The 27,001-nt window shown below is 43.3% G+C and overlaps 2 protein-coding genes across 8 annotated transcripts in view; both read left to right on the top strand.

The window, feature by feature from the left end:
• FAM228B (family with sequence similarity 228 member B) overlaps window positions 1-161 on the top strand; it is a 93,016-nt gene extending 92,855 nt beyond the window's left edge. For all 6 annotated transcript variants that reach the window (XR_010123132.1, XR_010123129.1, XR_010123133.1 and 3 more), the window contains one exon: window positions 27-161. The gene's annotated coding sequence lies outside the window, so the exon portion shown is untranslated. The remainder of the gene's footprint in view (window positions 1-26) is intronic.
• FAM228A (family with sequence similarity 228 member A) lies at window positions 72-25,917 on the top strand. Of its 2 annotated transcripts, XM_063648902.1 has the most exons (7): window positions 72-207; window positions 500-606; window positions 2,848-2,916; window positions 8,327-8,414; window positions 8,537-8,687; window positions 15,501-15,642; window positions 25,648-25,917. In XM_063648902.1, the coding sequence occupies exons 2-7, from the start codon at window positions 514-516 to the stop codon at window positions 25,810-25,812; spliced, it is 708 nt and encodes a 235-aa protein (XP_063504972.1). In that variant the 5' UTR covers window positions 72-207; window positions 500-513; the 3' UTR covers window positions 25,813-25,917. The 2 variants fall into 2 exon arrangements, with proteins under 2 accessions (XP_063504972.1, XP_054332547.1); XM_054476572.1 differs by lacking the exon at window positions 25,648-25,917 and having other exon boundaries at window positions 15,501-17,530.
• The last annotated feature ends 1,084 nt before the right edge of the window (window positions 25,918-27,001 follow it).

Raw genomic sequence — 27,001 nt, 5'->3', positions numbered from 1 at the left:
TCAAATGGCGCCGTTCCCTTTCCCAGGACGTCGGCGTCACCGTCCAGCTGGCGTCGGGGCAGCACCCCGGGACCTGGCGTGGCGCATGCGCCTCGACGCTCGGGCCCGCGGGCTCCTTTCTCCGTCGCCGCTCCAGGACGCGGCCTCGGGGGAGCCCCACCGGGACGGAGCCGCGGGGCCTGCGACTTCCCCCGGAGCTGGCCTGAGGTGGGGCCCAGGGAGGCCTACGGGCCTGGGGGTCGCGGAGCCCAGGGAGGGCTGTGGCAGGGCCAGGGCGGCGCGCCCCGGGGGAAGGGCCTGCTTTGGCCCGAGGACGACACGGGAGCGGGTAGCCGGGCCTGTTGAAGCGCCCAGGGCGCCGAGGATCCCGGTTTGTTGGGTGACTCGGCTCAGCTTTTAGAAAGGGGCCGAGCGGGATTCGAACACTCCCTGAGCCCAAAGGCCCGGCTCTCAACGGTAACCGTCTTCCTCGGCTTTAGTTTACCTTTTCTTCCCTCAGGGATTCTCCTGTCCATGGCTGCCACCAAAACTTCCAGTTATGATGAACATTTCAGGCCAGAAAAGTTAAGAGAATGGCCGGAGCCCGAGTCCGTTTCTTTAATGGAGGTGAGATAACGTGGCGTTTTGAGATGTCACTTTGGCGGTGGGACCCCTCGAGTTTGGGAACTGTTTATCTTAATCTCGCTTCTGTTCTCAGGATTGGGACAGTGCCTGCTTTAAAGCAGGCGTTGAAGGGGAATGTTCGGGCTCCGATTTGGCCGAGAGTGTGGCCAAGAGTATTTCCAGTCGCCAGCCTGGGGGCTGGTGCACTGACGGGGGCGGGCGGGCGGGTGAAGGCAGCAACCCCAGCTCCCCGGCAGGAGAAGCCAGGTCTGGGCTTGCCAGTCAATTCCGCATACTTCAGGGTCTGGTAATGATTTTCTCATAAAGTTTCATTATTTTGTGTCATCCTATGATTTGCCTCGCTGTGAAAAACTCTTGGAAATTTCCTTTATTTTTCCCCTTTTGCCCTAGTGGCGGTCGGAGTAGTGAGATGCTTAATTTTTCTATGTGTGTGCACAGAAATCTGTGGATTTCGAAAGTGCTGCTGCAATCATGACCTTTTCCTTATATTTCCTGGCAAAATCACAAAGAAGAGCCATCAAAGACAAAAACTGTTTAATTTCTTTAAACAAAGATTATTTGAGAATCTGACTCAAGAATGTACATAACATTTGTTAACAATCTTACTAGGATGTTCTTTAAGAAGGTGACTTCCCAAGATGCTTGTCAATATGTTTCTGCTTCTCCAAATAAATAAATAGATTCTAAATTTATATTGTAGTGTCAGGATACATGTTTAATTGTTTTACATACTTTTTCAGTTCCCATCTTCATTTTAATTAAAAAAAATATTTTAAAGACAGGTTCTTGCTCTGTAGCCCAGGCTGGGGTGCAGTGGCCCAATCATAGCTCCCTGTAACCTCAAACTCCTGGGCTCAAGTAATTCTCCTGCCTGGGCTTTCAAAGCACTAGGATTACAGGCGTGAGCCACCCTGCCTGGCCTGTCTTCTTAAAATAAGTCTGAGAAGGCTTTAAAGCAAGATCCTGTTCCTATTACAAAGAGAGCTTTATTTTAGAGAAGACCTGGGTAGCTGTTTGAATATCATTTTAGATCTCATGTGAAGCTATTAAATATGTGGGTAAAAAGAACAACTTTCCTTTTTGAGATTTCTCTTATTCACAGATTTGGTATTTGAGTTTGGGGTTTAGTTTGTTGTGATGCATTCAGTGTGGCAGAATAGAAAGAAGAATCAGGAAATGAATAACAGTTCTAAGAACCTGTATCATTTTTCATCAGCAATAATTTTTAATGTAACAGTTTATCTCTTCCAGATACTGGATTTTCATTGCCTTTTTATTTGTTCACACTTAGTCCTATAAGAATAAAAGCTAGAGATTAGTGCATAGCGATCCAAATGAAAAAGCCCTAAAGTGGGGATTAAAATGCATCAGCTTTACCCAAACTCATAATGGAAACAGAAGTCCCTAGATGTGGACGATGTTGTTTGGAGGCCATGAGCTCCCACTAATTAGCTCTGAGATTCTGGACCAGTTGAACTAAAGGGAACTTTCTGTGGTTTTTGACTTATGAAGAGATCTAGCAAAAGGCAGGAAACTCAAGGGCCTTTTAAGACACACCTACTAGCTGGGTGGGGTGGCTCACGCCTACAATCTCAGCACTTTGGGAGGCCAAGGTGGGTGGATCACTTGAGGTCAGGAGTTTGAGAGCAGCCTGGCCAACATGGTGAAACTCTGTCTCTACTAAAAACACAAAAATTAGCCAGGTGTGGTGTCATGTGCCTGTAATCCCAGCTACTTGGGAGGCTGAGGCAGGAGAATCACTTGAACCCGGAGGGCAGAGGTTACAGTGAGTCAAGATTGTACCACTGCACTCCAGCCGGGGTGACAGCCAGACTTTGTCTCAAAAAGCAAGCAAACAAAAAACACCTACTGAATGCCTGAAAAGAGGATTCATTTTATAGAGTATTCCTTTAGTAAGCTTTTTAGTGCTTTAAAACATAATTTAATAATATGCTATCGGATTTTTTTTTTAAATAGTCTGGGTTGGGGGGGGCTGAAAAATGAGTAGGGATTTATTAGATGAAATAAGATTGACTTGGAATTAATCACTCGAGCCTGGTTGACGAGTTCATAGAGAATGGGTTTAGAAATTTTCCATATTTTTATGTTACCGAATAAGCCTCAAGATTTACACTAAAACTATTGGGTAAAGTACACGGAGTTTTGTCATTATAGTTTGTTTCTTCAGGATTCACATCCTAATACTCAATTCTGTAATTTTAGGTATTAGCTAGAGAAGACATTGATGAAGCAGTACGTGCAATATTATTTAGAGAAAATTCTGTTGTGAAGGTAAGAGTTGACTCCACACTGCATTCTAAATATGTTCTAGGGGAGCAAGAGTGTGCAGAACAACATGGCCAAGAGTTTATGTCACCATGATCCAAGATACTCATTTTGCAGGGGGAATGAGGATCCTCTAATTTACCTGTTTGTACTACATGGATCTGAGGTCATGCCCCCTTCTTGCCGGATCACTAAAAGGTCCCTAATCCCACTTGGATCTGTCCTGAAGGGATCTGAGAAATTGTTCTAATTGCTCCTTCTCTTCGTCCTGGTACCGAATAGAAATTCTTTCCTACTCACACTTGCCTCTTTCTCATATGTTCCCACATTGCAGTAAAACCACTAGAAACAAGCTTTTAAGGGTTATGACCAATCAGTAACTGATAGTCACTACGAAATTAGCTTAAGGGGCATTTAATTTCAGTGAGAGAGATGGAGTTATAATAATACTTTGGGAGGCTGAAGCAAGAGTATTGCTTGAAACCAGGAGTTTGAGAGTTTGAGACCAGCCTGGGCAACATAGTGAGGCCCTGTCACTACAAAAAAATTAAAAAATTAGCCAGACATGGTGGCATGCACCTGTAGTCCCAGCTACTCAGGAGGCTGAGGCAGGAGGATCTCTTGAGCTCAGGAGGTTGGGGCTGTAGTGAACTGTGTTCATGCCACTATACTCCAGCCTGGGCGACAGAGTGAGACCCTGTCTTTTCAAACAAAAAAGAATAAAACTTTGACATTTGAATTGTGATTTATAATGTATAAAGAAAGTGCACATAAATTCCCATTTAAGCATCCAAAGAGGTAGATGGGATTACCTCTCTTTCACAGGCCAGAGAGAGGTGTCAAAGTCTAGTGTGCTTTCTACTCTACCAGTTTTGTCTCAGACTTTCCAGATGGTGAAGGCTAGACACAGAATGGGTGACCAGGGAATGCTTGGAAATCCTGAAAAAGAAACGAGTTTCGTGAGTTAGGAATAGCTTAATCTGATTCGTGAGTTAGATGTGGTTAAATCTGAAGGCACGGTTGTGGTTTAGAAGTTTATATGAGTTCTTCTGCTCTGTGTTCCCAGCTTCTCTTACTGCACTTTATTCTGTGCTTCAGTTATCTTATACTGGGACTTTGCAACCCGAATGTGGCTGAGAGCTTAGTAGTGAGAACAAATTTTTTTTTACCCCTTACTCGAATGACAGTAAATGAAACATTTCTTTATAATTTATTTTCCTTGTTTGTATCACTTCACTAGAGATTGGATACATATTTTCATCATCTGGATACTTTTAAGGAAAGAAGAAAAGAGATGTTACATAAAAAATGGGTTGAAAATGTTGCAGAGCCTCTTCAGCAGAGAATTATGGAAAAAGTAATTTCATATAAAGAGCTTAAAATGAAACAAGAGAATGTTGAATATTTACAGCAAAGACATAAAATGGTACTGATGTTTTATTTTTCAAATAGAGTATAATTTGAAGAGTTGGTCTAACAATTTCACTGGTTATACAAATAGTTTCCAGCTTATTTTTATATTTGAGTTCATTGAATTGTAATACACATATTGCATTCTTAAGCCTGAGGTTGGAGGGGATAGGAGTGTTGATTTGGAACTAGATTTATCAGGAATGATTTTATGTAGACGTTAATGGAGTTACTGTGGCTTAAACCATAAGGGCATTTACTTCACAAGAAATTAAGAGGTAGGTGGTCTTGTGGTGGGTTCTGACAGCATAACAATGTCAGATTTTTTCCTATTCTATTCTGCTATCCTTAGTATTTTCAGTTTATCCCCATCATTCTCACATTTGCCTGATGGTTTCTTATAGCTCCAGACATTAGGTCTTCATTCAGGGCAGGAGGAAGGGGTAAGCAGTGGTGCCGGGGGCCTCTTCTCTTACCCTACTCCTTTGCAGGAAGCAAAAAGAGTCCCCAGAGGCCCCTAGCCAACTTTCCCTTAGGTCTCATTGGCCAGGACTGGGTCGTGAAGCAAGTCCTGGCCATAAGCAGGGCCTGGAAAGCCACTGTGGCTCTCTCATCTCTGTAGTAGGAAGTGGGCAAAGGAGAATGGTATTGTATGGCTGACTTAGCCAACCAGTAGGTATTAGGACTGACAGTTTCTATACTCTGTTCTACAGTTTGGCTTTACAAAAATTTGGTTTATTAATTTAGAGATTTTTTTTGATTTTGAGGTCAGGACTCTCAGAATTTAGGTCTCTCTATTTGCAGTACCAAATACAAATTTGTTAGCTTTAGGTGTGCACTACTGGATCTTTCTTACCCCCACATATCTAGTAGGTATCTAGAGTAGTGGCTGGGTGCAGTGGGTCACCCCTGTAATCCCAGCACTTTGGGAGGCTGAGGTGGATGGATTGCTTGAGTCCAGGAGTTCAAGACCAGCCTGGGCAACATGGCAAAAACCCGTCTGTACAAAAAAAAAAAAAAAAAAAGCCGGGTGTGGTTCTGTGCACTTGTAGTCCCAGCTACTTGGGAGGTTGAGGTGGAAGGATCACTTGAGCCTGGGAGGCGGAGGTTGCAGTGTGCCATGATTGTGTCACTGCACTCCATCCTGGGTGACAGAGTGAGACCCTAGAGTAGGTTAGCTGAAATATTAGAACATTTAAGTATATTTACTGAGCACAATTTTTGAATATTTACCTTAAATACTTTTTCCTACACACTCTTAAGGGGCAGAGCTCGATTGAATCCAGATCTCCAAAGTGCAAAGTCTTATATTTGTGTCCAGAAATGTGATTTCATGGGTATAGGGAGGAAGATCTTAGAAATGGCATGTGTTGAAGTCCAAGTAATTTTAAATGTCAATAAAGTCATTGTGAATCAACCATACGAGCTGGGTTCCGAGAAAACATACAGCTCTCAGGCAAGAGAGGCTGTGTTTAGAGTGGGAAGCATCAGAGTCTTGTTCTATCCTGTCCTTAACCTGTCATTCCTGATGTCACACTGTTGAAGGGACACTCATCAGTTGCAAAACCTTTAGAAAGGAGTTGAGTCTCGACACCACTTTATAGGAAGAAAACTGGAAAGAGGTGGGGTGTTTGGCCCAAGGAAAAGATGACATGAGGGAGAATGAACCTTTTAAGTATTTTAAAGGCAGATATTAGCCGATGAATTAGATGTGTAGAACTAGTGTCTGTACCCGCAAGTTACGAGGCAGATTTAAACTCAACCTAAGGACATACTTTCTTGAAGTTAAAATTACCAAAAAAAGTACCTGCCTCATGGAGCAGAAAGTTCTGAAAGGCCCATGGATGACTTCAGACTAAAGCTAGATGATTACTTCTCCCAGAAGGTGGTGGAGTCTCATTGCAGTCTAAACTACTTCAGCAGTTTCTTCCAACCCTTTGAAGCTATGCTTTTATATAAAAATGAAATACAGTATTTGGCTTTTATAATATGAATCTTATAAAACAGTTTGTATCTAGTGATTTTTCCCTTAAGTATATTTTATATCTGAAGGAAATTATATGTGAAGACCATTATAATCCTGAAGTATACAATCCCTTTTTAAATTTTTAAAAATTTTTCTTTGAGACAGAGTTTTGCTCTTGTTGCCCAGGCTGGAGTACAATGGTGTGATCTTGGCTCACTGCAACTTCTGCCTCCGGGGTTCAAGCAGTTCTCCTGCCTCAGCCTGCCAAGTAGCTGGGATTACAGGCATGTGCCACCACGCCTGGCTAATTGTTTGTGTTTTTCGTAGAGATCGGGTTTCGCCATGTTGGTCAGGCTGGTCTTGAGCTCCTGACCTCAGGTGATTTACCTGCCTTGGCTTCCCAAAGTGCTGGGATCACAGGTGTAAGCCACTGTGCCCGGCTTACGATCCTTTTATGTGAAGAAAAAGAAACCAAATTATGGAAAGGTAGAGCAGGTTTCTTTGGTTTTTTATTCTTAGGAGCTCTGGAGTGAGGGAAAACCTAGTCATTTTAAAAGTCTTGTAGTTATTCTCTATTCATTAAAAAAAAATCTACAAAAGCCTTTCCTTTGAGTTTTAGAATAGGAACTCAAAGTAATTTAGACTCCTGTGGAATTTACACTGTGCACAAGGCATGGATATGCGTGATCATTTGTTCATTCATTTACTCACATTCGGCAAACTTGAAGCACAAGAAGGAGAGAGAGAGAGGTGTGGACAGCTTGTGCAGTGGAGTGTGGCGAGTGTCACAGAAGTCAGCACAGGGATTATGGGACGTGGGAGGGAACACTCCTTTCTACTGGAGACACAGGAAGGATGTCAGCACAGGCTGCCCGGGAGAGCTAATACTTGAGGTTGTAATGAGTGTTCAGATTTTTAAACTGCCAATACAGGAGTTAAAATGGAGAAATGTAGGTTTCAGTTTTTCGCTCCCATGCAGCAGAAGTAGCCACCTGATATGACTATTAATTTTTAAAAAAATATATATGGCTCTGAAGATGGAAGTGGTTTCTTTTGCTTCTCCCAGAAAACCAAGCCAGGTCAGTCATATGAAGATGAACAGATTCTTCTGGTTCTGGGTAGAATGCCATCATCTGGGGTGCTGGAGGCAGTACATGTTATGCTGCCTGGTTTATTCAGTAATTGTTTACCTAGCACTTCAGTCCAACACTGGGATGAGTGCTGCGGGGGAAATGGAAGGAAAAAATAGTCCCTCTGTCTAAGGCTTATCAGGAGCGGGAAGAAAAAATACTTCTGTATGTCCCTACCCTTTGACACAAACTCATAGCTCTGGTCACCTGACCCTCTGTTCTCACAGGCCCTTACAGAGCAGTTGTCAGCTTCCCCAGGAGGCATGCGTCCTCCCAGGCTAGGTTAGGAGCACTGCCCCTGCTCCTACAGGATCCTGAGCCGGCCCCTCTCAGGACTGGATCGTCACTGTGGATGACTAGGCTGTCCTAGACCAGGAGATCCTTGAAGACAGGATCTAGCCTGGATGTGGCACACGATGGCAACACAAATATTTACTGGCTGATGCAATGACACAGTAGAGCACTTAACAGAAGTGTGTTTCTTCTATCTGGGCGGCCCTCCCTCCCTCCCTCCCTCAGTTCAGCCATTTAAGGCTCTGTGCGACATCCTCATCTGAGGTGTAGATTGGCACATTCTGGGGCCTTTCTTCTCAGCTGCTTTGGTATACAGTAAGGGCATACTTGAATGCTTAGGTCAGATTTTATTTAAATTTCAACTTTTAGATTTGGGGGTACACATATAGGTTTGTTACATGGGTATATTGGGGTGCTGAGGTTGGGGTACAATTGAATCTGTCACCCTGGTAGTAAGCAGAGTCCCGAATAGGTCGTTTTTCAACCCTCGCCCCCTCCTGCCCTTCCCACTCTTGTAGTCCTCAGGGTCTATTGTTCCCATCTTTATGTGGGACACATTTTAAAAGCTTAATACAGACTGCACTCTGGTACTCAAAGAGTCTCATTTCTCTTGTAGGTTACAGTCCCACCATTTGTTGATCCTCTGTTTCAAAGACAGCAAGAGGTGGATGAAGAGAAGAGAACTGGTCTTCAATGTGAGACAGGTGCTTTGTGATCACTGGGCCTCATTTTTTTGAGACCGCTAATTGTCCAGTGATTTCTCACTCCTTCAAGAGCAACTGGAGTTCTTGAAGAGTGTTGATTTCGATTTTTTATCTTCCTGTAGGAAAACGATGTTCCATAAAAGAACTTAAAGAAATAGAGAAGGCCAGGCTGCATGCCAGCTCACCCTATTTCACTTTCACTTCACACCATGTGATTCCAAAAGAGTGGCATAAAGCCTCTGTAAGAGCCAGGAGTAAAACTTACAAATACAGGTACAGATGAGCAGAACAAACAAATATTTGTTTAACTTGCAACTTACTTTATTTCCTACTGAAGCTCTTGTAACTAGTCACACTTTTGTCTTTTAGTAGTTTATAGTTTTATTATCATCACCTTTGTATTATGAAATATATGTAGAGGACAGAATAAAACATAAACAGCTTACCGAGTCCCTGAGTCAGTCCTGTGGAATCACCAGCCATTTCAAGAAAGGGAACCTGCCCCCTCCCGAGACAGTCTTCTCCCTGCCCTAGAGCACCCTTCACTTTATAAGTGTTCACCTCCTTGCTCTCCCTGTGGTGTTATCAACTAACTTTGTATCCTTAAACAATATAGTTTATCTTGCGTATTTTTGAATTTCATATAAACAGAACCTGAAAGCATTTATTCTTTTATGACTGACTCTTTAAAAAACATCTTTATTAAGATATAGTTTACAGGCCGGGCACAGTGGCTCACACCTGTAATCCCAGCACTTTGGGAGGCCGAGGCGGGCGGACCACCTGAGGTCAGGGGTTTGAGACTAGCCTGGCCAACATGGTGAAACCCCATCTCTACTAAAAATACAAAAATTAGCTGGGCATTATGGCAGATGCCTATAATCCCAGCTACTTGGGAGACTGAGGCAGGAGAATCGCTTGAACTCGGGAAGCAGAAGTTGCAGTGAGTCGAGATCACGCCACTGTACTCCAGCCTGGGCAACAGAGTGAGACACTGTCAAAAAAAAAAAAAAAAAAAAGATACAGCTTACATACCATAAAATTCATCTGTTGAGGGTTTGTACATGTACAGTTCATTGTGTGACTGCTTTTGCTCACCATTATGTTTTTCAGATTCCTTTCTGTTGTTGCATATAGCTCCAGTGTATTAACTTCTGTTTTCTGATTGTATTCCATTGTATTTGACTATGCCATCATTTAAGCAATCCACTGTTGTGGACATTTGGGTTGTTTCCACATTTTGGCTATTATGAACAATCCAGTTTGGTATTTTGGTTCCCACAATCCACATTATTTATTTATTTATCTATTTATTTATTTTTGAGTCGGAGTCTCGCTCTGTCGTCCAGGCTGGAATGCAGTGGCGCAGTCTCTTAATTTTGATATAGTCAAATCTATTTTTCTTTTCCTTTATAACTAGTGCTTTTTATACATTATTTTAAGACGTCTTTTCCAAAAGCTGTATAGCCTTTTTTTTTTTGAGATGGAATCTCACTCTATCACCAGGCTGGAGTACAGTGGCACGATCTCGGCTCACTGCAACCTCTGCCTCCCGGGTTCAAGTGATTCTCCTGCCTCAGCCTCCTGAGTAGCTGGGACTACAGGTGTGGCCACCACACCCAGCTGATTTTTGTATCTTTAGTAGAGATGGCGTTTCACCATGTTGGCCAGGATGGTCTTGATCTCTTGACCTCAGGTGATCCACCTGCCTTGGCCTCCCAAAGTACTGGGATTACAGGTGTGAGCCACCGTGCCTGGCCTGCTTTTATAGTTTTGCTTTTCAAATTTAGGCTTATAATCCAGTTAGAATTGCTTTTTGTATATATTTTATGTAGGGCCCAATTGAATTTTTTCCCTTTAATGATACCCATTTTCTTCAGTACCATTTATTGAAAATATCATTTCCCTGCTGTTCTGCAGTGTAGACTTTTATACAAATTCAGTGCTGTTATGTATACTTAATTTCCAGGTTCTCTATCCTAGCCTATTTGTTTACTATAGCGTTTTAATGAGTTTCGATACCTGATAGAACAAATACACCAATATATTTTATAATTAGCTCAAGTTTCATGTAGAAATACACACATACAAATCCCCAAACAAGTAATGGCAAAAACCACAATTACTTTTACACCAACCTAATACTTGGGATTTTGATTGGGATTGCATTGAATCTGTAGATCAATTTGGGGAGAATTGACATCTTTACAATTTTGAGTTTTCTAATCCATGAACATGGTATATATCTCTCCATTAGTGTGGATCTTATTTTATGTAAAGGAGTGGTTCTTAATCAAATTGATTAAGAAGCTGGCAATGTTTGGAGACATTTCTGGTTGTCAGGGGCGTGGGGTTCTACAGGCATCTACTGGACATAGGGCAGGGATGCGGCCAGATACCCTACAACAAAGAATTACTCAGCCCCAAATGTCAGTAAGTACTATGGATAAGAAACCATGTCTAAAGGTCTTGTAGATCTTTGTTTAGATTTATTCCTACTTATTCCTATTTTATTATTATATATAATTTCATTTTCTAGGTAGTTGTAATGTATAGAAATAAAAATGATTTCATATATTGAATTTGTATTTGGCAACCTTGCTAAACTTTATTATGAATTCTGACATTTCATCTGTAGAGTCTTTTGGACTTTCTATGTACACAATATTCTTTTTATTTTTTTGAGATGGAGTCTCACTCTGTCACCCACGCTGGAGTGCAGTGGCATAATCTTGGCTCACTACAACCTCCGCCTCAACCTCCTGAGTAGCTGGGATTACAGGTGTGCACCACCACACCCAGCTAATTTTTGTATTTTTAGTAGAGATGAGGTTTCACCATGTTGGCCAGGCTGGTCTCGAATTCCTGACCTCAGGTGATCCACCTGCCTTGGCCTCCCAAAGTACTGGAATTACAGGTGTGAGCCACTGTGCCCAGCCCACAATATTATCTTCTAATAAAGAGAATTTTATTTCTTGTTTTCCATTCCTTATACCTTTTATTTCTTTTCCTTACCTTACAGTACCAGTTAAGATCTCTGGCACAAAGTTGAAGTGGTGAAAATTGGCTTCCTTGTATTCTTCTTAAACTCAAAGGGAAAGCTTTTGGTGTTTTTTGTGTTTTACATTATTTTTAGATTTCCATTAGTAAGTTAAGGAAGTTCATTTTCTTAGTTTGCTATCAGTTTTTTTTTAGATAATACATTTTGACATATATTAATTTTTATGCATTTATTGGTATTTTCTCCTTTGTTAATGTGGACATTTTTATTTTATTTTATTTTTTGAGACATGGTCTTGCTCTGTTACCCAGACTGGAGTGCAATGGCATGATCTCGGCTCACTGCACCCTCTGCCTCTCAGGTTCAAGTGATTCTCCTGCCTCAGTCTCCTGAGTAGCTGGGATTATAGGCGCCCGCCACCATACCTGGCTAATTTTTATATTTTTAGCAGAGAAGGGGTTTCACATTGGTCAGGCTGGTCTCAAACTCCTGACCTCAAGTGATCCGCTCACCTTGGCTTCCCAGAGTACTGGGGGATTTACAGACGTGAGCCTCTGTGCCCCGCCTGTGGAAAATTACACTGACTCATTTTAAAAATATTTTATTATAAACATTTTCAAATGCACTGAATGTAGAGAGTGCAACACATTCCTATGTACCTATTACCCAGGTTCAGCAGCCATCGACATTTTGCCTTTCTCTCTCTCTCTCTCTCACTTTACCCCACTTTCCCTTTTGTGATCACACAAAAGGGAAAATTCTAGGTCTCATGTCATGTCATTTATAGTCTACCATGTACCTCATGACAAATAAACAACACAGAAATATTGTTTACAGTTTTCATAAATGTGCATCTGCTCATGAAAAATCTGTTTGCTTTAAGACATCTTTATTTCCCTCCTTTTTTCAACTTAATCAACTTTATTTTTCATAACGAATTTTATGTTCACAGCAGACTTGAGTGGAAAGTACCTAGAGAATTCTCGTACACCTCCTGTCCCCCGACAAACACAACCTCCCCCACTGTTGACATCCTGCACCACAGTGGCACAAACTACATTGACATTATCACCCAAAGTTCATAGTTTACATTAGGGTTCACTCTTGATGTTGTACATTCTATGCATTTTGACAAATGTACAATGACATGTATCCATCATTCTGTTCCAGTGTCACACAGAATAGTTTCACTGTCCTAAAAATCATCTCTGCCCATTCATCTCTCCTCCCCACTAACCCCTAGCAACCAGTGAATTTTTTTTTAACTGTATCCGTTGTTTTGCCTTTTACAGAATGTCATATGGTTGGAATCATACAACATTTAGCCTTTTCAGACTTCACCTTCATTCTTAAAGGATGTTTTCAGGATTAAGAATGTTAGTTTGGCAGTTATTTTCTTTCAACACATATCTTGTTGTCTTTTACTCTTTGAATTGAGAAGTCACTTGCTAGTCTTTGTTCCTTTGAAGGTAATCTGTCTTTTCCCCTGGATGCTTTTACGATTTTCTCATTGTCTTTGATTTTTTGTAGTTTTACGTGATGTTTCTAGATGTGGATTTCTTTTTATTTATCCTACTTGGAATTCATGGGTCTTCTTGAATCTGTAGGTTGTCTTTAGTTAGTTCTAGAAAGTTTTCAGTTATTTTCTCTTTGTTACCTCTGCCATATTCACCTCTCCTCTCTTTTGGGTACTCCAGTTAAACATATTTTAGATTTTCTCACTGATCCCCTCTCTGTCTCTTATCATTTTTATATATTTTCTATCCTTTTTGTCTTTCCATGTTTGGTTCCAGATATTTTATTATCTCTTCTGTTGTGTCTGTTTGTTGTTAAACCCATCCTTTGAATTATTATTTTCAGTTATAGATCTAGAATTTCTATTTGATTTTTTTAATTTTTATTTTTAGAGCTGGAATATATGTGCAGATTGTGCAGGTTTGTTAACACAGGTAAATGTTTGCCTAGGTGATCAACCCATCATCTAAGTATTAAGCCCAGCATGCATTAGCTATTTTTCCTAATGCTCTCCCTTCCTCCTCCCCACCCCTCCTTGATTCTTTTTCAAATGGGTTTTGGGGAATGCTGTCTGTACTCGGGGCCTGGAGAGTTTCTGTCCTCCATTGAGAAACCAAGCGCATTGCTTGACTTGCCTCTTAGGGGGAGGGTGATGTTGAGAACAAGGTTAAATAACCCACCTGCCAGGACATCAACCAGACTCAAAAGAGAAAAAATCCACCAAAGATGCTAGAAGCCCAGAGAAATCAGTCACTACCTTGGTACTTAATATTGGTGACCTGGTACTTGAAATGCTCCCACAGAGGAAGGTAAGAGTTGGAGATTGTCAACTCATTCCTGAAGGCTCTCCCCTCTCTGGAATTCTTTTTAAAGCTGTCCAGTGATTTTAAAATTCTTAATTTTGGTAGTAAATTTTCTGCTTTTTCTTCTCTATTTATTTCAGCAGGACTTTTAGCCTGTGCAGACTTCTATATTCTACACAAACAGGAAGTCTGTTATACTCTCTCAATATTTCGTTTTCATTCCCCATCCTGAGTTTTGTTGGAATAAACAGTGCTACTTTGTTTATGCTTCCCCTAGTGATTTGGAAGTTTTATGTATTATTTCTGGTTTTATGGTTCCTTTATCATTTTAACAAACATTTTTATTTAAACACCAGTAATTACATAGCCCCCCCACCCCACAACAAGACAAAGGCTTCACGTTGCTTTGTTGGCATCATCTCCCCTCTGGCTCCTCCGCTGGTATTCTTCCTTCAGGCTGGTCTTCTCCAATCCGTTTTTCGCCCAGCAGCCAGAGTGGTCTTTTTAAAGTGATCAGCACTCCTCCACTGGAGACCCTTCAGTGCCATTCCCCTTACGACAAAGCCCAGGCCCTCAACATGGCACATGAGGCACCATCTGGGCCCTACCACCCTTTCCGGCCTCATCCCAGAAGTCCCATCGACTTAAAGAAAAGGAAGATTGATTAACCACGAAAACCTCTGGGTCAAGTCAGCACATTCATAACTCCCTGACCTGCCAGGCTGTTGCCTGCCTTTGCTCCCTCTGTCTGTCACTGGCCATTTCAGTGCAGGCAAGAGGGCAATTATCACAGGGACACAGAACTCTCCAGCCCCTTACTGGCCCTTTGCTCCATCAGCAAGCCCCTTGAGGGCAGGGACTGTGTCTTACTATCTTGGTGGTCCCAGCACTTAGCTGGAGCATAGTAGATCATGAATAAGTGGTTGTTGAATGAATTAATGGAGGAAGAAAAGAGAAGGCTTATTTCCCTCAATAGGGCTAGGCTTCCTGGGGCAGAAATGGTGGCAGCTCTGGTGAAATTCCTCCGAGACGACACACCCAGAGGATGCCTCATGTGGCTATTTGATGAAGTAAGAAAAGGACTTGAGAGCACGTGGCGAGGTGAGGCAGAGACATTTTGATGACAAAAGCCAGAATCCTTCTCAAAGGAAAGGCAGGAGAGGGGCTCGATATGTTAGAGAGCACTGGTATGTCATGGAAGCCAAGCCAGGAAGGGAGCCAGGCTGCTCCGGGGACCGACTGGGAGGCTGGAGCCAGGCTGCTCGGGGGACTGACCGGGAGGCTAGAGCCAGGTGCTCAGGGGACTGACCGGGAGGCCGGTCCCTGCCTCTCTGGGGCTATGTGGCACTCACCATCACTTCTTTTCGTGAACCTGCTCTGTTTCTCTTTCTGTGCACATGGGCTTTCTGTGCTTTGCTGTGAGTGCTGGCAAGTGGAGGTGCCGCCCTACCTGACTTTCTGGTTTGAGCACTCAGAGGCTGCCTGGAAGCCCCTTCGTCCCAACTACAGCCATAGGGATTGAAGCTCTGGACCTGGTGCCTCAGCCATGGCTGGGGAAGGGTCCCCAAGTCACCACCTCCCTAGGAATTGGGCCAGCAGAGATATGGACAGGGCAGGCAGATCGAGGGACAGCCACCAGTGATGGCTGGTCAGTCGTTCCTTCTCAAAAGTGATGATTGAGTTCATTATATTGATCTTCAGAAACTATTTGATGGTACAATTCCATCTGTGCTGAATCAAGACAATTTTTTCTGCTTTTCTTCACAGTCCTGAAAAGCTCATCTGTGCAGACAAGAAACAGAAAAGAAAAGAGAAAAAGACGACCGACCTAAGTCAGGCTGCGTTTGAAAGGCAGTTCCTTTCCTCAAAGCTCAGCCGGAAGAACAAAGTGGGTGAAAGGAAGGGTCTGGTGAGCAGAGGCCTGGGGCGGGGCTGGCATGCAGGGCTTTGCAGCTCCCATGAGCAACACATACTGGTTCCAGAATGAGCCACCGCCACAGCCCTCCCTGTCAGACAGGCACCCAAGGGCGGAGGAGGCATGGCCCAAGAAGAAGGGCGTGAAGAGGAGGAGGGAGAAATGGCGGGTGGCCTCAGGCTCAGCACTGCAGCTCTGACAGGGTCCCTCGGGCGGGGAAGCCTTGCATGAAGAAACTCAGACAAGTGGTAAATGTGGGACCTGGACCCCACTTTCCGGAGACAGATCCTGTCCTTCCGAGGTGAGGGCCAACCTGGCCACAGGGGCTTTTCCCCCTGAGATTTCTTCAGCGCCTTCGCCCGGGCCTTTGCCCTTCTGCCACTTTCCCACCATTTTCCACTTACCCCATCCAAACTGCACCAAAAATGGTGTTCTCCTTAGTCCACACACAACAGGTGGGAAGTTTTTGAAATGAAATTTATACCAAAAAATTGGGGCAAGATGAGATTTTTTGATATTTAAAAGGTATTTTTATATGTAGGAATTTTCTGAGTACAGATTTCTTATCCAGAGCTCATGGTTCATTTGACACAGTTTTCAGCTCCTGGTCTATTTCCCCTTCCATTCTCTCTGCCACGCCCTGTACCCTGAGGCCTGAGGCGCAGGACCCTCCCAGGGAAGGCCTAGGGGGCTTGGTGGGCCACCGCTCAGCTCAGGACCTGACAGCATCACTCCCACCCCTCACCACCACACATACAGGATGGGGGACTGCTGCTGCTTTCCAGCCTGTGAGCCTGGATAGGTATTTTGTGACCCAGCTCCTGCTCAGTCCCATCGCTGTCCCCGGTCTCTCCAGGGAATAAGGGATTCTCTGTCTGTGGTAAGTTACCTGTGACTCTTCAGCAGTTTCCTCTGAGCATAATTATATCTGAGAGCACAGGTAGCTCCTCATTCCGTATATTTTTCAAATATTCAAGATGTACAACGTGATGATTTGCTATAGGTATTCATTGTGAAATGTTTGCCACAGTCAAGCTTGTTGACATACCCACCAGCTCACATTTACTGTTTTCGTGTGTGTGGTGAGAATACTCACGATCTACTCTGAGCAAATTGCAAGTATATGTTATTAGTAACTGTAGTATCTGTGTTGTCCATTAGGCCTCTAGAACCTACTGTTACTCGTGAAGGGTCTTCACTATGATTTGTTCAGGTCCTTGGCATTTTGAACAATGAATTGACCAAAACGCACAGAGTAGCAGAGGAATGAAACGCGGGAGCGAAGCAGCGAAAGCAGAGATTTATTCAAGACAGAAAGCTCTGCAGGGTGGGAGCAGGCCCAGCAAGGGATCAAGGGTGTTAAGTTCCCTGTTTGAGGTTCTTATCTGCTACCCCTTATATGGATGAAGGATTTGGTCCCTGGCTATTTAAAGGCTGACGTGAATTGGCGCTCTATGCAGATGAAGGGATGGTCCCTGTGTTGGCTGCAGCTAATCCAGGGCACTCTCCCTTTCCATCTGAGACGTTGTAGGGAGAGTAGCCTTTGATCTTTTGCTGCTTGGCTTGGGGAGATGGGGTTTTCCTTTTGGTTCCACTTTCGGAAGTATGTGTTAATTGGCCTCAGGTTCCCTGCCCCCAGACCCAGGTGTTTTCCTTTTGATCCAGCTTTGGGAAGGCAGCTCGAATTGGCCTTGGATTTCCTGTGCCCAGACCTTGCTGTTGTCCCTGTCTCCTGACCCTGTTCTCCTGCCTCAATACTTACCACGTAAAGTTTGTACCCTTTGACCAACAAACACCTGTCACCTCACTGCCCCCACGCCCTGACTCTGGTAACCACCCTTCTGTTCTGGATGGGTTTGACATCTTTAGATACCACATATTGTTACAGGAAAGGGGTCCTGATCCAGACCTCAAGAGAGGCTTGTTGGATCTCAAGCAAGAAAGAATTCACGGCCAGTCCACAGTGCAAACTGAAAGCAAGTTTATTGAGAAAGTAAAGGAATAAAAGAACGACTACTCCATAGAGCAGCCCCGAGGGCTGCTGGTTGTCCATTTTGTGGTTATTTCTCGATGATATGCTAAATAAGGGGTGGGTTATTCTTGCCTCCCCTTTTAGACCATATAGGGTAACTTTCTGACCTTGCCATGGCATCTATAAACTGTCATGGCGCTGGTGGGAGTGTAGCAGTGAGGGCGACAAGAGGTCACTGTCGTCGCCATCTTGGTTTTGGTGGGTTTTGGCTGGCTCTTTTTTATTAGCCTGTTTTATCAGCAACGTCTTTATGACCTGTATTTCGTGCTGACCTCCTATCTCACCCTGTGACTTAGAATGCCTCACCGTCTGGGAATGCAGCCCAGTAGGCTTCAGCCTTATTTTACCCAGCTCCTATTTAAGATGGAGTTGCCCTGGTTCACACACCCCTGACAATATGAGATCAGGCAGTATTTGTCTTTCTGTGCCTGGCTTCTTTCACTTAGCATAACATCCTCCACGTTCACCTATGTTGTTGCAAATGACAGGACTTCCGTCTCTTCTCAGGCAGGTTATTGGTCCATGGTATGTGTACCATATGCATTTTCTTTACCAGTTCATGTCAGCGGACACTTAGGTTGTTCCCATTTCTTGGCTATTGTGAATAATGCTGCAGTGAACACGGGAGTGTAGATAGCCCTTCAAGATAGTGATTTTATTTCCTTTGAATATATGTATATACACCGGAAGTGGGATTGCTGAATTGTATGGTCATTCTATTTTTAGTTTTTTTGGGAACCTCCATGTTGTTTTCCATAACGGCTGTAGTAATCTACATTCCACCAACAGTGTACAAGGGTCCTGTTATTATTTTTTTAATTTTATTATTATTATACTTTAAGTTTTAGGGTACATGTGCACAATGTGCAGGTTTGTTACATATGTATACGTGTGCCGTGTTGGTGTGCTGTACCCATTAACTCGTCATTTAGCATTAGGTATATCTCCTAATGCTATCCTTCCCCACTTCCCCCACCCCACAACAGTCCCCGGAGTGTGATGTTCCCCTTCCTGTGTCCATGTGTTCTCATTGTTCAATTCCTACCTATGAGTGAGAACATGCAGTGTTTGGTTTTTTGTCCTTGTGATAGTTTGCTGAGAATGATGGTTTCGAGTTTCATCCATGTCCCTACAAAGGACATGAACTCATCATTTTTTATGGCTGCATAGTATTCCATGGTGTATATGTGCCACATTTTCTTAATCCAGTCTATCGTTGTTGGACATTTAGGTTGGTTTCAAATCTTTGCTATTGTGAATAGTGCCGCTATAAACATACGTGTGCATGTGTCTTTATAGCAGCATGATTTACAATCCTTTGGGTATATACCCAGTAATGGAATGGCTGGGTCAAATGGTATTTCTAGTTCTAGATCCCTGAGGAATCGCCACACTGACTTCCACAGTGGTTGAACTAGTTTACAGTCCCACCAACAGTGTAAAAGTGTTCCTATTTCTCCACATCCTCTCCAGCACCTGTTGTTTCCTGACTTTTTAATGATTGCCATTCTAACTGGTGTGAGATGGTATCTCATTGTGGTTTTGATTTACATTTCTCTGATGGCCAGTGATGATGAGCATTTTTTCATGTGTTTTTTTTGCTGCATAAATATCTTCTTTTGAGAAGTGTCTGTTCATATCCTTTGCCCACTTGTTGATGGGGTTGTTTTTTTCTTGTAAATTTGTTTGAGTTCATTATAGATTCTGGATATTAGCCCTTTGTCAGATGAGTAGGTTGCAAAAATTTTCTCCCATTCTGTAGGTTGCCTGTTCACTCTGATGGTAGTTTCTTTTGCTGTGCAGAAGCTCTTGAGTTGAATTAGATTCCATTTGTCAATTTTGGCTTTTGTAGCCATGGCTTTTGGTGTTTTAGACATGAAGTCCTTGCCCATGCCTATGTCCTGAATGGTATTGCCTAGGTTTTCTTTTAGGGTTTTTATGGTTTTAGGTCTAACATGTAAGTCTTTAATCCATCTTGAATTAATTTTTGTATAAGGTGTAAGGAAGGGATCCAGTCTCAGCTTTCTACATATGGCTAGCCAGTTTTCCCAGCACCATTTATTAAATAGGGAATCCTTTCCCCATTGCTTGTTTTTGTCACGTTTGTCAAAGATCAGATGGTTGTAGATATGCGGCTTTATTTCTGAGGGCTCTGTTCTGTTCCATTGATCTATATCTCTGTTTTGGTACCAGTACTATGCTGTTTTGGTTCCTGTAGCCTTGTAGTATAGTTCGAAGTCAGGTAGCATGATGCCTCCAGCTTTGTTCTTTTGGCTTAGGATTGACTTGGCGATGTGGGCTTTTTTTTGGTTCCATATGAACTTTAAAGTAGTTTTTTCCAATTCTGTGAAGAAAGTCATTGGTAGCTTGATGGGGATGGCATTGAATCTATAGATTACCTTGGGCAGTATGGCCATTTTCACGATATTGATTCTTCCTACCCATGAGCATGGAATGTTCTTCCATTTGTTTGTATCCTCTTTTATTTCATTGAGCAGTGGTTTGTGGTTTTCCTTGAAGAGGTCCTTCACATCCCTAGTAAGTTGGATTCCTAGGTATTTTATTCTCTTTGAAGCAATTGTGAATGGTAGTTCACTCATGATTTGGCTGTTTGTCTGTTATTGGTGTATAAGAATGCTTGTGATTTTTGCACATTGATTTTGTATCCTGAGACTTTGCTGAAGTTGCTTATCAGTTTAAGGAGATTTTGGGCTGAGACGATGGGGTTTTCTAGATATACAATCATGTCATCTGCAAACAGGGACAGTTTGACTTCCTCTTTTCCTAATTGTGAATACCCTTTTTTTCCTTCCCCTGCCTAATTGCCCTGGCCAGAACTTCCAACACTATGTTCAATAGGAGTGGTGAGAGAGGGCATCCCTGTCTTGTGCCAGTTTTCAAAGGGAATGCTTCCAGTTTTTGCCCATTCAGTATGATATTGGCTGTGGGTTTGTCATAGATAGCTCTTATTATTTTGAGATATGTCCCATCAGTACATAATTTATTGAGAGTTTTTAGCATGAAGGGTTGTTGAATTTTGTTAAAGGCCTTTTCTGCATCTATTGAGATAATCATGTGGTTTTTGTCTTTGGTTCTGTTTATATGCTGGATTACATTTATTGATTTTCATATGTTGAACCAGCCTTGCATCCCAGGGATGAAGCCCACTTGATCATGGTGGATAAGCTTTTTGATGTGCTGCTGGATTCGGTTTGCCAGTATTTTATTGAGGATTTTTGCATCAAAGTTCATCAAGGATATTGGTCTAAAATTCTCTTTTTTTGTTGTGTCTCTGCCAGCCTTTGGTATCAGGATAATGCTGGCCTCATAAAATGAGTTAGGGAGGATTCCCTCTTTTTCTATTGATTGGAATAGTTTCAGAAGGAATGGTACCAGCTCCTCCTTGTACCTCTGGAAGAATTAGGCTGTGAATCCATCTGCACCTGGACTTTTTTTGGTTGGTAAGCTATTGATTATTGCCACAATTTCAGAGCCTGTTATTGGTCTATTCAGAGATTCAACTTCTTCCTGGTTTAGTCTTGGGAGGGTGTATGTGTCGAGGAATTTATCCACTTCTAGATTTTCTAGTTTATTTGCGTAGAGGTGTTTATAGTATTCTCTGATGGTAGTTTGTATTTCTATGGGATCGGTGGTGATATCCCCTTTATCATTTTTTATTGCGTCTATTTGATTCTTCTCTCTTTTCTTCTTTATTAGTCTTGCTAGCAGTCTATCAATTTTGTTGATCTTTTCAAAAAACCAGCTCCTGGATTCATTAATTTTTTGAAGGGTTTTTTGTGTCTCTATTTCCTTCAGCTCTGTTCTGATCTTAGTTATTTCTTGCCTTCCGCTAGCTTTTGAATGTGTTTGCTCTTGCTTTTCTAGTTCTTTTAATTGTGATGTTAGGGTGTCAATTTTGGATCTTTCCTGCTTTCTCTTGTGGGCATTTAGTGCTATAAATTTCCCTCTACACACTGCTTTGAATGTGTCCCAGAGATTCTGGTATGTTGTGTCTTGGTTCTCGTTGGTTTCAAAGAACATCTTTATTTCTGCCTTTATTTCGTTATGTACCCAGTAGTCATTCAGGAGCAGGTTGTTCAGTTTCCATATGGTTGAGTGGTTTTGAGTGAGTTTCTTAATCCTGAGTTCTAGTTTGATTGCACTGTGGTCTGAGAGACAGTTTGTTATAATTTCTGTTCTTTTACATTTGCTGAGGAGTGCTTTACTTCCAACTATGTGGTCAATTTTGGAATAGGTGTGGTGTGGTGCTGAAAAGAATGTATATTCTGTTGATTTGGGGTGGAGAGTTCTGTAGATGTCTATTAGGTCCGCTTGGTGCAGAGCTGAGTTCAATTCCTGGGTATCTTTGTTAACTTTCTGTCTCCTTGATCTGTCTAATGTTGACAGTGGGGTGTTAAAGTCTCCCATTATTATGTGTGGGAGTCTAAGTCTCTTTGTAGGTCACTAAGGACTTCCTTTATGAATCTGGGTACTCCTGTATTGGGTGCATATATATTTAGGATAGTTAGCTCTTGTGGAATTGATCCCTTTACCATTATGTAATGGCCTTCTTTGTCTCTTTTGATCTTTGTTGGTTTAAAGTCTGTTTTATCAGAGACTAGGATTGCAACCCCTGCCTTTTTTTGTTTTCCATTTGCTTGGTAGATCTTCCTCCATCCCTTTATTTTGAGCCTATGTGTGTCTCTGCACGTGAGATGGGTTTCCTGAATGTAGCACACTGATGGGTCTTGACTCTTTATCCAATTTGTCAGTCTGTGTCTTTTAATTGGAGCATTTAGCCCATTTACATTTAAAGTTAATATTGTTATGTGTGAATTTGGTCCTGTCATTATGATGTTAGCTGGTTATTTTGCTCGTTAGTTGATGTAGTTTCTTCCTAGCCTTGATGGTCTTTACATTTTGGTATGTTTTTGCAGTGGCTGGTACCAGTTGTTCATGTTTAGTGCTTCCTTCAGGAGCTCTTTTAGGGCAGGCCTGGTGGTGACAAAATCTCTCAGCATTTGCTTGTCTGTAAAGTATTTTATTTCTCCTTCACTTGTGAAGCTTAGTTTGGCTGGATATGAAATTCTGGGTTGAAAATTCTTTTCTTTAAGAATGTTGAATATTGGCCCCCACTCTCTTCTGGCTTGTAGAGTTTCTGCCGAGAGATCCGCTGTTAGTCTGATGGGCTTCCCTTTGTGGGTAACCCGACCTTTCTCCCTGGCTGCCCTTAACATTTTTTCTTTCATTTCAACTTTGGTGAATCTGACAATTATGTGTCTTGGAGTTGCTCTTCTCGAGGAGTATCTTTGTGGCATTCTGTATTTCCTGAATCTGAATGTTGGCCTGCCTTGCTAGATTGGGGAAGTTCTCCTGGATAATATCCTGCAGAATGTTTTCCAACTTGGTTCCATTCTTCCCGTCACTTTCAGGTACACCAATCAGACGTAGATTTGGTCTTTTCACATAGTCTCATATTTCTTGGAGGCTTTGTTCGTTTCTTTTTATTCTTTTTTCTCTAAACTTCCCTTCTCGTTTCATTTCATTCATTTCATCTTCCATCACTGATACCCTTTCTTCCAGTTTATCGCATCGGCTCCTGAGGCTTCTGCATTCTTCACGTAGTTCTTGAGCCTTGGCTTTCAGCTCCATCAGCTCCTTTAAGGACTTCTCTGCATTGGTTATTCTAGGTATCCAGTCGTCTAATTTTTTTTCAAAGTTTTTAACTTCTTTGCCATTGGTTTGAATTTCCTCCTGTAGCTCGGAGTAGTTTGATCGTCTGAAGCCTTTTTCTCTCAACTCGTCAAAGTCATTCTCCGTCCAGCTTTGTTCCGTTGCTGGTGAGGAGCTGCGTTCTTTTGGAGAAGGAGAGGCACTCTGCTTTTTAGAGTTTCCAGTTTTTCTGCTCTGTTTTTTCCCCATCTTTGTGGTTTTATCTACTTTTGGTCTTTGATGATGGTGATGTACAGATGGGTTTTTGGTGTGGGTGTCCTTTCTGTTTGTTTGTTTTCTTTCTAACAGACAAGGGTCCTGTTATTTATAAAGTTTCGGTGCCACAAAAGAAATACCACTCCAATAATAAGATTTTCTTTTTAATTCTCAGCAAGGCAAGGTACTTCTAATTATTGTTGTTGACTAACTAAAATTGGTAATGGCTATCTAAATTTACTGTCCCCATTGTATTCTTTGAGACGGAGTCTCACTCTGTCACCCAGGCTGGAGTGCAGTGGCTGATCTCGGCTCACTGCAAGCTCCGCCTCCCAGGTTCACACTATTCTCCTGCCTCAGCCTCCCAAGTAGCTGGGACTACAGGTGCCTGCCACCACGCCCGGCTAATTTTTTTATTTTTAGTAGAGACGGGGTTTCACTGTGTTAGCCAGGATGGTCTCAATCTCCTGACCTCATGATCTGCCTGCCTTGGCCTCCCAAAGTGCTGAGATTACAGGTGTGAGCCATCACGCCAGCCCCAAGGCAAGGTACTTCTGTATAGAAGGGTGCGCCCTTACAGATGGAGCAATGGTGGGCGCACACTTGGACAAGGGAGGAGAAAGGGTCCTTACCCTGACGCACGTGGCCCCTGCTGCTGTGTCGTTCCCCTATTGGCTAGCGTTAGACCGCACAGGCTAAACTAATTCCAACTGGCGAATTTAAAGAGAGTGACGGGGTGAGTGCTTTGGCGGGAGTCAGGGCAGAGCAGGTAGCAGGTAATTGGAATGAGTTAGGGTGGAGCAGGTGATCAGAATGAGTCAGGGTGGAGCAGGTAATCGAAAAAGGGTGCTTTACGAGGAAGTTTGAAAGTAGAAGCCAAAGAATTGAACATACTGATATATCCTTTGAAAATAAATGTAGAACTCTTATCTAACAGTCCCACACAGGGAACACTTGTTATCTTTCAACTTTTTCATAATAGCCAACCTAACAGGTGTGAGGTGACATCTCATTGTGGTTTTGATTGGCATTTCCTTGATGATTAGTGACATTGAGCACCTTTTTATACACCTGTTGACCATTTGTACATTTTTTGGGTGGCGGGAAGGAGGCTTTGGGAAAATCTCTGTTCAGGCTCTGTCCCCGTTTTTAAATTGGGTTACTCACTTTTTTGCTATTGAGGTGAATGAGTTCCTTATATATTTTGGATATTAACCCCTTATTTGGTACATGGTTTGGAAATATTTTCTCCCTTTCTGTAGGTTGCCTTTTTGTTTTGTTTGCTGTGCAGAAGCTCTTTAGTTTGATATAGTCCCACTTGTTTATATCAGGTCTTAATGTGACTGTGGTCAGTTCTCCCCTTAACGGTTGGGTGGGCTACACTAGTAGACCCAAGTGGACTGAGGTTTAAATGCAGTAGCAGTTAAGTTTTGCTTATGTCCTGGCACTGTCCCAGTGGGTCAGCAGGCTGTCCCTCTCTGTGCGGTCTTTCGGGTCCTATCTCATGGGCCTGTGTCATCTTCAGCACCTGGCTTCCGAGGTTGCCCTAGGAACTCATTCCTGTCAACCTGAAAAGGGAAGAGATCATTGATGAGTTCCTCCTGGGAGTCAGGTGTATGTGGGCCGGGCTGGAGGCAGCATGTCATTTTCTCTAATGTTCCCTGGGCTAGGACCCAGTTCCGTGTCTGTCCCTAACTGTAGGGTGAAGGGGCATGGGGAAAAGTATTCCATGGCTGGTCTGCCCACAATGGCAGGAGAGCATTTTGTGGACAGCTGGTCATCTCTGCTGTACATACCACAAAAAGATTAGTTATTTGTGGAGTTCAAAGATACAGACAGCCTTGTCTGAGAGTTGGCAGGAACCAGACAGAGTGAGAGAGAGAGAGGTAAAGCAAGAGGGCTGGCTGGAAACCTGCCTGAAATGGGAGTCTCAGCTCCAGCAGGAGGGCTGAGTGTGGGGCAGAGTCAGCGAGGGTCCTCCCTGTACCTGTAAGCCCCGCATCCCTGCACCACACTTAGCCCTTCTCTCCTGTCACCAGGTTTTAGGAACCAGACAGCAGAGACCCCGCTCCTGGGCTGCTGGGGACAGCCAACAGCACAGGGTTCCCCAGCCTGTGGGAAGAAGAGTGATGACAGCTGAGGTCCTGGGGCAGCACCTGGCCTCCCTGCAGAAGGTGGCCAGGCAGGGCCACCCTTGGTACTGAAGCTTCATGGACTTGACTTGGCAGTGTCTGTACAACAGTTAAAATACTCTAAACATACTTTCTTTCTCCAGAAGTGGAAATAAATTGCAAGAAATACCCACATCACAGGAGTTCTTATTTATTGAGCTCCTGTTGTGAACCAGGAACCCTGTGAGGTACATTGTTCACTGAAAAGTTTTCGCAGTAAGATACTATTATCCTCTCCCAACACACAATGCTCTGAGGCTTGGTGAGCTGCTCAGAGGTGGCAGTGTTCTCTCAGGCCAGTCCCTCAGGTGCCACACAGCATGTTTATCCCCTCCTCACATGCACTCAGACTTGGTCATCAAATTGCTCACAATTTGGGTTGCGTTTTAAGAGAGCAGAATGCCCCTCCCCAGCCATGGCACCTGCTCCTGAAGAGCACTGGAGGGACCTGCTGAGGGGGGTTCTCAGCAGAGGGGAGATGTCTGGGTGCATGAGGCACATATGCCAGGTCCTGCTGGAGTGGAGGTACATAGACTCAGGCGGTACAGAGACTCAGGCAGTACAGACTCAGGAGGTATGGAGTGAGTCTTGGGGTACGGAGACTCGGGATATGGAGATTCGGGATAGAGACTCAGGGTACGGAGACTCAGGCACACCCCACATCCTCCCAAAAGTCAGGCTTACATTTGATTTCTCAAGGGGCAGGTGTGCGCTCCTAGGCATAAGGGGACAGCTGGAGTGGCCGGGTGTGCCGACGCTCCGTGTGGTCCGTGGTTTCATAGAGGTTGTCTGACTCTAGTCCTGACGCTCCTCTGCCCTAAATCTGACCAAAAAGTCCTGTCGTATCTAGCAGTGGAGAAATGGCACTCGCCATAGTGAGGATTACAGTCCCCGCAGCCCTGGGAACACAGGACGGTTCCGTAGCTCTCGTTCCCAGTAAGCCTAGAGCTGGTTTTGAGTCATCAGGGCAGCCTTGCTGCTGACATCAGCCAGGCTGGCCTTGTGACCAACAAGCCCCAACCCTAGAGACAGCCAGCAGTTCACTCTGCTCCGTGAGACTGGGCCTGAGTAGCCAGACTTTCCCACAAGCAAGCAATATGTTCAGTTGTTTTGGTTTCATATATCCAGTGACATCTCTTACCTTTTTTATGTCTATATTTTAACCAATCAATCAGTGCCCAGGATCTATGCCTGAGTGAGTGATGGATTTTTAAATCTGAAT

Source organism: Pongo pygmaeus, chromosome 12 (genome assembly GCF_028885625.2).
Source record: "Pongo pygmaeus isolate AG05252 chromosome 12, NHGRI_mPonPyg2-v2.0_pri, whole genome shotgun sequence".
Lineage (NCBI taxonomy): Eukaryota > Metazoa > Chordata > Mammalia > Primates > Hominidae > Pongo > Pongo pygmaeus.
The sequence above is the reverse complement of the archived record's forward strand: the minus strand, read 5'-3'. Positions and strand labels throughout refer to the sequence as shown.